At 43.6% G+C, this 12,161-nt stretch overlaps 1 protein-coding gene across 1 annotated transcript; it reads left to right on the top strand.

Moving 5' to 3' along the window:
* The first annotated feature begins 3,104 nt into the window (after positions 1-3,104).
* On the top strand, positions 3,105-9,381 carry LOC144340689 (uncharacterized). Its single transcript, XM_078001084.1, has 2 exons — positions 3,105-3,263; positions 8,201-9,381. Exon 2 carries the CDS (start codon positions 8,208-8,210, stop codon positions 9,048-9,050), a length of 843 nt encoding a protein of 280 aa, XP_077857210.1. The 5' UTR covers positions 3,105-3,263; positions 8,201-8,207; the 3' UTR covers positions 9,051-9,381.
* Positions 9,382-12,161: the final 2,780 nt, after the last annotated feature.

The raw sequence follows: 12,161 nt of genomic DNA, 5'->3' as shown, positions 1-12,161 counted from the left end.
AGGATAAGGCTCCCTTGGACCCTGTTGAAATGTGTGAAAAGAAGGATAAGCAGTAGCAGGGTCGTGAATTTTTTCCCAGGCTCTTAGGCATGTAGTTCTGAGCTGATCTACAGCCTCATCACCCATTACCATCTGTTGATTTAGCATACCCCATACCTGTCCAATTCCAAGCAATTGATCAGGTGTGATATTAACGGGACATTGGGCTTGAGCATTTCTGCCTGATTTGTTGCTTCATCCGTCCACCAGGTTTTCAATTGGAGAAATTCAGAGGGGGACAGGGTGGATCGGGCTAATGCCTCCCAATCCATATGTATTCAAAGTCTGTTATAAGCCACACATTGTAACAAGGAATGAACGTAAGGGGAATTTGGCCCATATTGTCCAATTGCTTGCTTTAAGTCTTTTAATATTTTAAAAGGAAATGGCTCCCAGCATGCTTGAGTAAGTTCTCTGGCCTCCTCAGCTGGTGAAATAATTACCAGAAACTGCCAAGCATTCAAATCCCCCATTTCTTGTGCCTGGCGAATGGATGCCTGGATTGTCCCTGTGCCGTAATTTGTATTTGGACCCACTCGCAGCACTCCTCTACCATAATTAACAGGTGGGCAAGCCTAGATCATTCCCTCATCCTAATTGGCTGTTGGACAAGCCTGAAGCTTCCCTTCGCCATAGTTACTGGTGGGGCCTGCAACAATGGGAGCGGCAAGGCGCGGGTCTCAGGCTCCCCTTCCAAATATTCACAAGGCTGGCCTGGGGGTGGCCATTCCAGACCTTCCCCTAAAGGTGCAGTAGGTGGCACAGTTTCTTTTATAAGTCTTTGGAGATTAGTATACATACCTTCCCGTTTCTCACCCTTTTTTAAACGAGACTGTCATGGTTCACTTAGCTGATAATTAGACTCCTGATTATTCAACTTTCCTATGTCATCCTGAAAATCCTCCTTCTCCTTCTCAGTGTGGAAGGGCTCCAGGGCTGTTTTAATTGCAGACCACACAGACCAAGCAGAGACGGGAATATCGTGGCCCACTTGTTGTGCTCGTTTTAAGTCTGACCCCACCTTGTCCCAATCTTCTACATTCATGATTCCATATTCCAGGAACCAAGGAGAATACTTGTCTACCAGACGGAACAAAGATGTGAGATTTTGGGTGCTGACAATTACCCCTCCGAGGCGCAGTAACTGCTGCACAAGGCTTAAGTAATTAGCGAACTTACTCTCAGCTCAACCCACATTTTCCCGAGGTTTCCCTGGAATTCCCCGAGCGCCCTCCTTACCCTAGAGCTTGAAGTGAAAACCTACTCGGGAGTCCTTTGTCGGTCGTCCTCAGCTTTCCACGCTCTGGTGTTCCTTCACTGGATTATTTGTAGAGATTACGGGGAGCCCTGCGTTGGGCACCAGAGACAGCCTGGGCAACCAAGGGAGACCCCCGTTTCTACCACCAAAAAAAAAAAAAAAAAAAAAAAATTAGCTAGGTGTGGTGTCGCTCGCCTGTAATCTCAGCTACTCCATGAGAAGTCAGACAAAACCTGCCACCAGAGACTGATTTTCTTCTAAAATGCTTTCTCCAAAATATTACAAAAGGGGGAAATTGGAAAGGAAAATATTTTGGGCCCCGCAAATCACTAAGATAAAGGGAAAAATCAATCTGGGAACTGCTTAGGGCAAACCTGCCTCCCATTCTATTCAGTCATCCGCTGCTCGTTTAGAAGAATGCATATCTTATTGCCGCCTTTGGAAAGGCTCATCAGAAACTCAGAAGAATGCAACCGTTCCTCTCTCACCTACTTGTGACCTGGAAGCCCCCTCCTGGCTTCCAGTTGACTCACTTTTGCTTCAGGTTGTACCGGATCAAACCAGTGTTCATCTTACATATGTTGATTGCTGTCTCCTGTCTCCCTAAAATGTGTAAAACTGTCAGATACAGTCAGTTTCTCTTCCAAGGTTTGACAAGTTAACGTTCTTGTGTTTTGTTCTCAAACTCAACTTTCTTGCTCTCCATGCCTCCTTGCCCTTAGTTACTGTAAACAACCTTCCCCCCGTCAGTTCTAATCAATAACTCACATCTTTTCCCTTGGTTACCTGCTCTGCACCTATTTCTCCCTTCGAAACCACACGTCCCACCGTTGTAACTCACGACTCCCTTCCCCCTTCCTTATTTGGGAAAGTATTCACAAATAGCCAACGGGGTCAGTTTAGATCTTGAGGTCTGGCCCCAGCCCATGCCAGAGGTAGGGATTGCATTAGGAATAAAAACCCCTGCTTTTCTTTGTTCCGTGTGCTCTTGCGATTGTGATTGATGCGAGCAGCACGCTTCTGCAGAGGTAAACTGCGTTGCTGAGAAAACTTTTGCTTAAGTGCTGGTTTCACTTTGCGTCACCGAGCATTTATCTCCAACAAAACCCAGCTGTGCTCTGACCACCTTGGGCAACTGTCATCAGGACGTCCTGAGGCTGTGTCATGCACAAGCATCCCCAACTTTGGCAAAATAAACTTTCTAAATACTCTTATCCCCAAATGCTCAGGGAGACTGATTTGAATAATCATAAAACTAAGAGGCTGCACTCCAGCCTGGGCGACAGAGCAAGACTTTGTTTCAGAAATAATAAAATAAAATAAAATAAAATAAAATAAAATAAAATAAAATAAAAATCAAATCTCCGGTCTCCTGCACAGCCGACTCTGCGTGAATTACTCCTTCTCTATTGCTATTCCCTCCGTCTTGAGAAATCGGCTCTGTCTAGGTAGCGGGCAAGGTGAACCCACTGGGCAGTTACAGAATTGCCATTATATTGCTTGCAATTTTATATCTTATTACGTAAAATAGCTATAATCTCGTATACAAGGTTAAATGCGAATGTGCTCCTTGCCTGGTCAGATCCCAGCGCAGGAAGGACGCACACCCCCTATAAACCGCTAGGCCAAAACGGTCATTCTGGCCACATCCAGCCTCACGTGAGATCGCAATCTCCTGTCACTCAGGGCCTGAGGGGGCGGGGCCTGAAGCCCCATACAATCACGGGCGCTGGGGTGGCGACCCGTCAATCAGGCACGCCGCCGGAAAGGAGAGGGCGGCTTCCGGGATCCGGCTGGCGGGCGCTTTGTCTCGCCTTCGCCACCGTAGGCTCTTCCTGTGAGTCTCCGCTGCTACTTCCTGGCTCTGGGAGGCCCGGTGCCTCTGCAGCAGCCTCGGCCACCCTGTGACCTGCGGGTGTTGGGACATCCTTAGCTGACGCCGGGACACCCGGGAAGCCGAGGAACGGTGAGTGGACTGCGCCTGGCTTCCCGAAGTGGGGAAGAGGGCTGGGTGAAACCTGCTGGAACCAGCCATGGGCTGCGGAACCTCCGGACTGAGTCTCCGCGGCGCAGCCGGGCCTCAGTCCCCTTCTGTGCAGGGCCGGGCGGGGCGGGCAGCGGGACCCCTGCGTCCTGTCTGTACCTGCGGGCGCCACTTCCGCCGGCCGGAGCCCTCTCGGGAACCCCGCGCCTCCCCCACCCAGGTAGTGCGGTGACCACGGGAGGGTGATCCGGGAGAGCCCCGACTCGGTGTGCGGGGTTCCAGCGTGGGAGGAGCTGTGGTTCACGGAGCTTCCAGTCCCACCTTTCTCCCCCTAAAATTAACCTGAGGCTTTGTTAAAACGTTAAAGGGCGTGCTTGAGCAAACGCGATTCATAAACGGGTACTGCAGTCATGGTTTGTGGTTTGGGGTCCACGGGAGGGGCGTAAATGAGAGTCTTTGATAAGGTGAATGAGGAAGCAAACCATACATATATATACACACACATATATATACATATATACACACACACACACATATATATATATATATATATTTTTTTTTTTTCTTCTTTTTTTTTGAGACGGAGTCTCACCCTGTCGCCAGGCTGGAGTGCAATGATGCAGTCTCAGCTCACTGCAACCTCTGACTCCCGGGTTCAAGCGATTCTCCTGCCTCAGCCTCCCAAGTAGCTGGGCTTATAGGCGCCACCACCACGTCCAGCTAATTTTTGTATGTTTAGTAGAGACAGGGTTTTGCCATGTTGGCTAGGTTGGTTTCGAACTCCTGACCTTAATTGATCACCCTCCTCGGCCTCCTAAAGCGCCGGGATTACAGGCGTGAGGCACCTTGGCCAAAATATTTTTCTGTTTCCAAACATTTTACATGAGAGAAAAGCGGAGAATAAATCATCTGACACTCTACTGTAAAAAAAATCTTTGTACCTCTCTTCTTTTCATCTTTCCTAAGTGTACATATTACCAAAATGTCTTTAGGTTGAGGTCCCCCCGTGAAAACTTGACAGGGTGTTGTGTCCTCAGCCACTCTCCTGTCTTTTCCTAGTCCTGGCATTTTAGAACTGTCTGGGGATGACCCAGGATACCCACTGTGGCCATGTCTATTGGAGGGTCTAGTGAGTATCAGCCCCCGGGGTCATCTCATCCCCAAGGACAGCCTGAGGTATGGGGTAGAGTCTCTCAGGGGAGCAGCTGGATGCTCTTGGCCTTAGAGGAATCTCCTGGTATAGTTTCATCTAAAATGGTGACCCCTTAGGGTCATTAAAATTTTAGGACATTAAAATTAATGGACAATACAATGTAATGTCATGAAAGTTAGGTCATTAAAATTATTCCTCCGGCCCGAGTTTTTATTCCTCGAAGACACATTGATGGTTTGCCAATTGGATGCTGATATTGAGAGGAAAAGGCAGAAATGATTTCTGCTCTCTAGCTTGTCTCAGACCTGTGAAGAGAGAAAAACCGTCCCAAAGGACAAGGAAAACCCACCCCAGAGAGGATGTGCAAGAACCTGAATATTAAAATGCACTTAAGGCACACAGGAGGACAAAGAGCAGTGTCAGTGCCTCGTAGGTGGTCATTGAGTACTTTACTGAACAGGATGGGTGTCCTAAGGGATAGAATGGCCTGCCGTGACACTTAGAAAGGTCTGCGTTGGAGTCAGTACTGCCTCTCCCTGAGTTTGTTACCTTGAAAAGGCTTGTCCTCTTATTTGAGTTTCAGGTTTTCACTGACTGTAAGATACATTTTGTCAGTACAGCTTGAAAGATAAAAATACTATTTCCAAAGAGGTAGGGTAAAATGATGTATTTCATTTGCTAAAAATTCGTATTTATTTCTTCCCCAGAGTGAGTGTAGTAAGTTTTAAAGTTCTGTTCTTTTTAAGGGTAATTTCAAATGGAATTGTAGGACTTAGCTTTGTAAATGCTACTGGTGAAATAAAAGTGTGTTAGATAAATTGATGATTTATAAAGATTCACCAAAATGTCAGTTCCCCTCTTATAGCTTGGTGAAGAATTTATGACAGTGGACACATGTGTATCCTCTTATCTGGGTGTCTGAGTGTTGTTTTTTGTTTTTTGGAGATGCTGTCTTGCTCTGTAGCCTGGCTAGAGTGCAGTGGCGCCATCTCTGCTTACTGCAACCTCCGCCTCCCGAGTTCAAGTGATTCTCCTGTGTCAGCCTCCCGAGGAACTGGGATTATAGGCACCCACCACCACACCCAGCTAATTTTCATATTTTTAGTAAACACAGGGTTTTAGGCCTGGCACGGTGGCTTATGCCTGTAATCCCAGTCCTTTGGGAGGCCAAGGTGGTTGGATCACGAGGTCAGGAGTTCCAGAGCAGCCTGGCCAACATGGTGAAACCCTGTCTCCACTAAAAATACGAAAAAATTAGCTGAGCGTGGTGGCAGGCACCTGTAATCCCAGCTACTCGGGAGGCTGAGGCAAGAGAATTGCTTGAACCCAGGAGATGGAGGTTGCAGTGAGCCAAGATCTTGCCACTGCACCCCAGCCCAAGGGACAATGCGAGACTCCGTCTCAAAAACAAATAAACAAACAAACAACAAAAAGACGGGATTTTTGCCATGTTGGCCAGACTGGTCTCAACCTCCTAACCTCAGGTGATCCCCTGCCTCAGCCTCCCAAGGTGCTGGGATTACAGGCGTGAGCCACGACACCTGGCCCACTCTATTTTCCTTTTATCCCCTAAATTTTAATATGTTTGAGTTTGTCTGTTCCTTTATCACTTTTTTCTTACATAAAAAAAATTCTGCCTAATCCTTCATTAAAAAAAAATCTTCCTGTGACTTCTGAAAGTATTCTGGTTTTATCTTTTGTATTTGAATATATAATAAGATGATTATTGTTCATGGAATAGAGAAGAATGCAATGCATTTTCCCAAGTAGATGCCAGCCTGGTTTGCCTCATATTTTAAAGTGCATGTAATTTCTTTTTCTATTCTATAGTGCCTACTCTATCATTCTTCAACTTTCCATATAGATGCTGGGTCATTAAGACTTTTTTTTTCCTTTGGTCTGCTTGCTCATCTCTTTGCTAACACTGTGCTGTCCTGAATATTTTTGCTTGAAAATCTTAGAAGTATGTTAGACAAGCCATCACTCTTTTTTTAGATGACTAAAAATGATTAGACATTGGTCATTTTTACTGCATATGAAAGAGTAGCTTTTCTTGCCTAAAACCACCTGATTTGGGAATTTATGTGGTTTCATAGGAATAGCATCTGGAAGTGGTGACATTAATGTCATTTTAAAAAGCATGTGTCCTATTTCCTCTTATTCCTTTCTGCCTTGATATTGTGCAATAGAAATTTGAAAAATTGTTGTATTAGTATTGTTAAATATCAATTATTGGTTTTATTTACTACTCAATTAAATTTAATAAGCCTATTCTCTCTTGGTGTAATCACGTGGAATGGGTTCACTTCCACAGTTAACAAGTGACAGCACATGTAAAATATTGTCTACCAGGGAAATTCATTGAACACTTAGTGTTCAGACTGTGTTTTTGTGTCTGGTTCCCTAAGCACCACTGCAGTGACACAAAATAATAGACTTTCAGCAGAAGAAGTTTTGGAAAATATACTGCATAAGCCATTTAGATGCAGTGAGTCATTCTTATTACTTGGGTTGGTGGAATCCCTCTCAAAATGTAAGTTCCTAATACAAACAAAGATTGAACTTTGCGAGCAGGTATTTTTAAGAATAAGTAGTCTCAGGACTGATAATATTAACTCACTTATGCACATCAGGTAGGACTTTAGTATGACAGGTACTAGAAATGTACAAAGTGAAGTTAAAAGGTAACTCCTAGCAGCATATCGTAATCTCACTCCCTGGATTCTCTAATGAGATGGGTGTTTCTACTTTGCTGTTGCATTTTTGAATAGTTCAATTCTAGCATTAGTACTGCTGTGTGGGAGGGAGTATGTGTGAACAGAGTAAGAGTTGTGACAATCAAGTCATAGAATAAATGCTTGGAAATTTTAGAATCATGTAAACAGCTTATGAATTGAGTATACATTCCCAGTGCTCTCAGTCTCACTCATCCTTCTATCCACATATGTGGAATGTTTTAGGACTCCATGGCTTTTGAGGATGTGGCTGTGAACTTTACCCAGCAGGAATGGGCTTTGCTAGATTCTTCTCAGAAGAATCTCTACAGAGAAGTGATGCAGGAAACCTGCAGGAACCTGGCTTCTGTAGCTAAGAATGACAACACATTTCACTTAATTACAGAAGTATTTCCCTATCATCAGTGCTATTTGTGATTTGGAATGGGGCAAGGGAATGATTTGGTGAATAAATCAGGCATGGGCACTGTGTACAATGAACATGAAATCTAGTAATGTTTCTATAGTTTGAAATAATTCATGATAATTTTGTGCATCTGCATTTTAGGAAAAAACGGAAAGACCAGAATATTGAAGATCACTTCAAAAAACGGGAAAGATAGAAGATAATTTGCACCGAGAAGAGGAAATAAAGTCCTCTGAAGGAATCTTAGCATGTCATGAATTTAAAAACAAGCAATCAAAGCAAATAAGAGTCACTTGAAATTCATTTCCTTTTAGAAAAATTTCACCCAAAATGTAACATACATCAGTGTAGCAGTCAGTGTTTGGAAAACAGTTTACTTGAAAATAGTACTACAAAATTGTATATATGAATGTTACTATTTTGGTCATAGCCATGTAGGTGGTAGCTGTGTTTTCAGTAGTAGCCCATTTACTTTCAAATAATTCAGTCATGGCACAAAAACAAAAACTAAACAAAACAAAAATGCATTTTCCCTAGTATTGGTAGCAGTGTAAGTCGAAGACCTATGAATGAGTAGAAAGTTATTAAACCAACCAATAGTAATGTGCTTGTCATTTTTTTACAGAAATCATATGGTACAGAGACTGTGTGAAAGCAAAGAAGGCAGTCAGTATGGACAAGCTGTCAGCCACATTCCAAATCTTGATCTGAATGAGAACATTTCTACTGGATTAAAACAATGTGAATGCAGTATTTGTGGAAAAGTCTTTGTACATCATTCCCTCCTTAATAGGCACATCCTAGCTCACTCAGGATACAAACCATATGGAGAGAAGCAATATAAATGTGAACAGTGTGGGAAACTCTTTGTTTCTTTTCCAGGTGTTAGAAGACACAGGATAATGCACAGTGGAAATCCAGCTTATAAATGTACGATATGTGGGAAAGCTTTTCATTTTCTCAATTCAGTTGAAAGACATCAGAGAACTCACACAGGAGAAAAACCCTATAAATGTAAACAATGTGGTAAAGCGTTCACTGTTTCCGGTTCTTGTCTAATACATGGACGAACTCACACTGGAGAGAAACCCTACGAATGTAAGGAATGTGGGAAAACACTCAGATTTTCTTGTTTTAAGATGCATGAAAGGACTCACACTGGAGAGAGATGTACCAAATGTGATAAAGCCTTCAGCTGTTCCACTTCCCTTCATGACCATGGAAGCATTCATACTGGAGAGAGACCCTATGAATGTAAACAATGTGGCAAAGCCTTTAGTTGTTTGAGTTCCCTTTGTAACCATAGAAGTACTCATACTGGAGAGAAACCCTATGAATGTAAACAATGTGACCAAGCCTTCAGTCGCCTCAGTTCCCTTCACCTCCACGAAAGAATTCATACTGGAGAAAAACCCTATGACTGTAAGAGATGCGGTAAAGCCTACACTCGTTCCAGTTACCTTATGCGCCACTAAAGAAGTCATGATATAGAGGTTGGGTGTAGTGACTCAGCCTATAATCCCAGCACTTTGGGAGGCCAAGGTGTGTGTATTGCTTGAGCCCAGGAGTTCATAACCAGCCTGGATTAAAACAATGTGAAACAACCTGGGCATCGTGATGAAACCCTGTCTCTACAAAAAATAAAATAAAGCCGGGCCCAGTGGCTCATGCCAGCTACTCGGGAGGCTGAGGCAGGAGAATGGCGTGAACCTGGGAGGCGGAGCTTGCAGTGAGCCGAGATCGCACCACTGCGCTCCAGCTTGGGCGACAGAAGCAAACTCCGTCTCAAAACAAAAACAAAGAAAATAATTAGCTGGGCATGGTGGCACATTTCAGTTGCCTTAGTTCTTTTTCAAGGACATAAAAGGCCACAGGGGCTTGGGGGGAAGCCCTGTGCATGCGGATCACGAGGTCAGGAGATCGAGACCATCCTGGCCAACATGGTGAAACCTCGTCTCTACTAAAAATACAAAAATAGCTGGGTGTGGTAGCATATGCTTGTAATCCCAGCTACTCAGGAGGCTGAGGCAGGAGAATCACTTGAACCCAGGAGGCGGAGGTTGCAGGGAGCTGAGATTGTGCCACTGCACTCCAGCCTGGCGACAGAGTGAGACTCCATCTCAAAAATAAATAAATAAATAAATAAAGCCCCTTGAATGTAAGAAATGTGGTAAAACATTTACTCTTTCCCATTCCCTCATAAACATGAAAGAGCTCACACTGCAGAGAAACCTTAAGAATGTAGGAAATGTGGTCAAGACTTCAGATTTTCCTGAAGATTTGGGAGGGGTCAGAGTGGAGAAAAGGTTTTGAATTTAAATTTATGGTAAGGCCTTCGGTTGTATTAGTTCCATTTGAAGACATCAGCTCATTCCTGAGAAAAACCCTATGAATGTCCAGAATGTTTGAGTGTTTCATTTCTCTCATACCCACTCAAGGACATATGAAAATGCACGCTGTAGCTGGCTGGACCTTGTAAATACAAGAACGTACACAGGATTAAAACTCTAATAGTTTAGAAACTGCAAGAATATTTTCAGTTTTAACATTTACTTGAAAAGCCGTGTGAAAACTCCCACGGGAAAGAAGTTCTATAAGTGAAGCTTTTCTAATTTGGAAAGCCTGATGCAAATTAATTATCGTGCAGTGCTTGAAAAAAATCTATGAAATGTTACACAAGTTACAAGTATATTGTTTTTATCAGTGGCCCATTCTTAAAGAGTCTTGAGTATGCATTTCACCTTATTTTGCGGGGAAACCTTGAGGTGAGAGTTCTGTAAATGTTCTTTAAGCAGTAGTACTTGAATTTCATAGATGATATTTTCTTCAGTTTGTTGGTAGAATTTTTGTCTATTCATTTGATAATGTGCTGGATTCATGGTTGAATTTGGATGTTTTTCTAATATGTAGGTAAGTTTAATTTTTTTATTTCATTATTATTTCTTTTTGAGATGGAGCCTCACTCTGTTGCCCAGGCTAGAGTGCAGTGGTTTGATCTCGGCTCACTGCAACCTCCGCCCCCTGGGTTTAAGCGATTCTCCTGCCTTAGCCTTCCGAGTAGCTGGGACTACAGGTGAATGCCACTACATCCAGCTAATTCTTTTTATTTTTAGTAGAGACAAGGTTTCACCATGTTGGCTAGGCTGGTCTTGAACTCCTGACCTCATGATTTGCCCGCCTCGGCCTCCCAAAGTGCTGGGATTACAGGCATGAGCCACTGCGCCCGGTCAGGTAAGTTTCATTTGTATGTATTGTCCTGTGATTAATGGACCAGTGAGTAATGATTGTGAATTCTTGGGATTGTCTTACTAGCCTCATTTGGCAAATTTTGATTATCCCTTGTCCATTATACACATCCCACCTATTTTTATTAAATGAAAAACTACTCTTGATGTAAAGATACTTATTTTTTGCTAATAATGAGTTGGTATTAATTCCTAAGTACATACAGTTTACCCAGGAGACGGAGCTTGCAGTGCGCCGAGATCACACCACCGCATTCCAGCAAGGGTGACAGAAAGAGATTCTGTGTCAAAAAAAAAAAAAAAAAAAAAAAAAAAAAAAAGGAATATCCTCACTTTTTAAATGCTATACCACTCTCTACACTCAAGTTAATCCCTGTTTGGGCCTGTGAGAGCTTACACCATCCTCCTGTATGTAATTAATAACTGATATCTGGCTTATCTGTTTAGTAATAGATGTTATATGTTCAACGGTGCCAGTAAACGTAGGGTGCTAATTCCTTCCTCACCAGTGGGGTGCATGAGACGCTATTGAAACAATTGGCAACACGAATGGAATGGACCAGCCCTCATGCAGGACACCAGCTCAACTTGACCTACCTGCTGTGGGCTGACTGTTCCGTAACACATCAGCAGTCACCTGGGTCAGAACCGTGAGCGGACGATGGGCGTTCCCTTTGGTCTGCACAGTGTTTTGTGGTCTTCAGGTGTTGTCATCTTCTTCCACACAAAAATGCTCTCATCTCCTAGACATCAATGTTTAACTGCACCCCAGCATGACCTTTGGCCTGTGCTTAGCAGGCAGTTTTGAGGCCCTGGCTTATGAATGCAGAAAAGCACAGCACGTAAGCCAACACATAAGTCCTAATTAGCAAGAATCAGGCTGTATGTCTGTAGTCCCTGCATCTGCTCTGGTCACCATCTCTGTGTGCTTAGGGCAGCCATGTGAACATTATTAATTATTTTACACTCCAAGACAATAGTTATTATGTAAGCAGAAGTAGTGGCCTCGTTTGTTTCTTGTGCTGCTGCTCCCCTTGCTGCTGTACCATACACCCTCCTGATGAGGTGTACATCTATGGTGCCTCATGGTTCAGGCACTGCTGAGTAAAGAAAATGGGAAGAAATAGTTTGATATTAGCCCCTACCGAAGCATATGAAGAAGCGTCTCAGCTGCTTTCATTGAAAAATTCCTGACCAGTGTGTGGGCTTTTCTTATCACTGCTGCTTATCAGCATGTCAAAAGTCTCATCTTCGGACTGCAAGTCTTGACGGCCTTAGTTATAGTGGCCTTACTGCATGTGGAGCTAACCCCAGGAAGATGGAGTGACACTCTCTGGAGGA

The sequence above is a fragment of the Macaca mulatta genome, chromosome 4, assembly GCF_049350105.2.
Source record: "Macaca mulatta isolate MMU2019108-1 chromosome 4, T2T-MMU8v2.0, whole genome shotgun sequence".
In the NCBI taxonomy this organism is placed as follows: domain Eukaryota; kingdom Metazoa; phylum Chordata; class Mammalia; order Primates; family Cercopithecidae; genus Macaca; species Macaca mulatta.
This window is presented reverse-complemented; position numbering and strand designations above follow the sequence as displayed.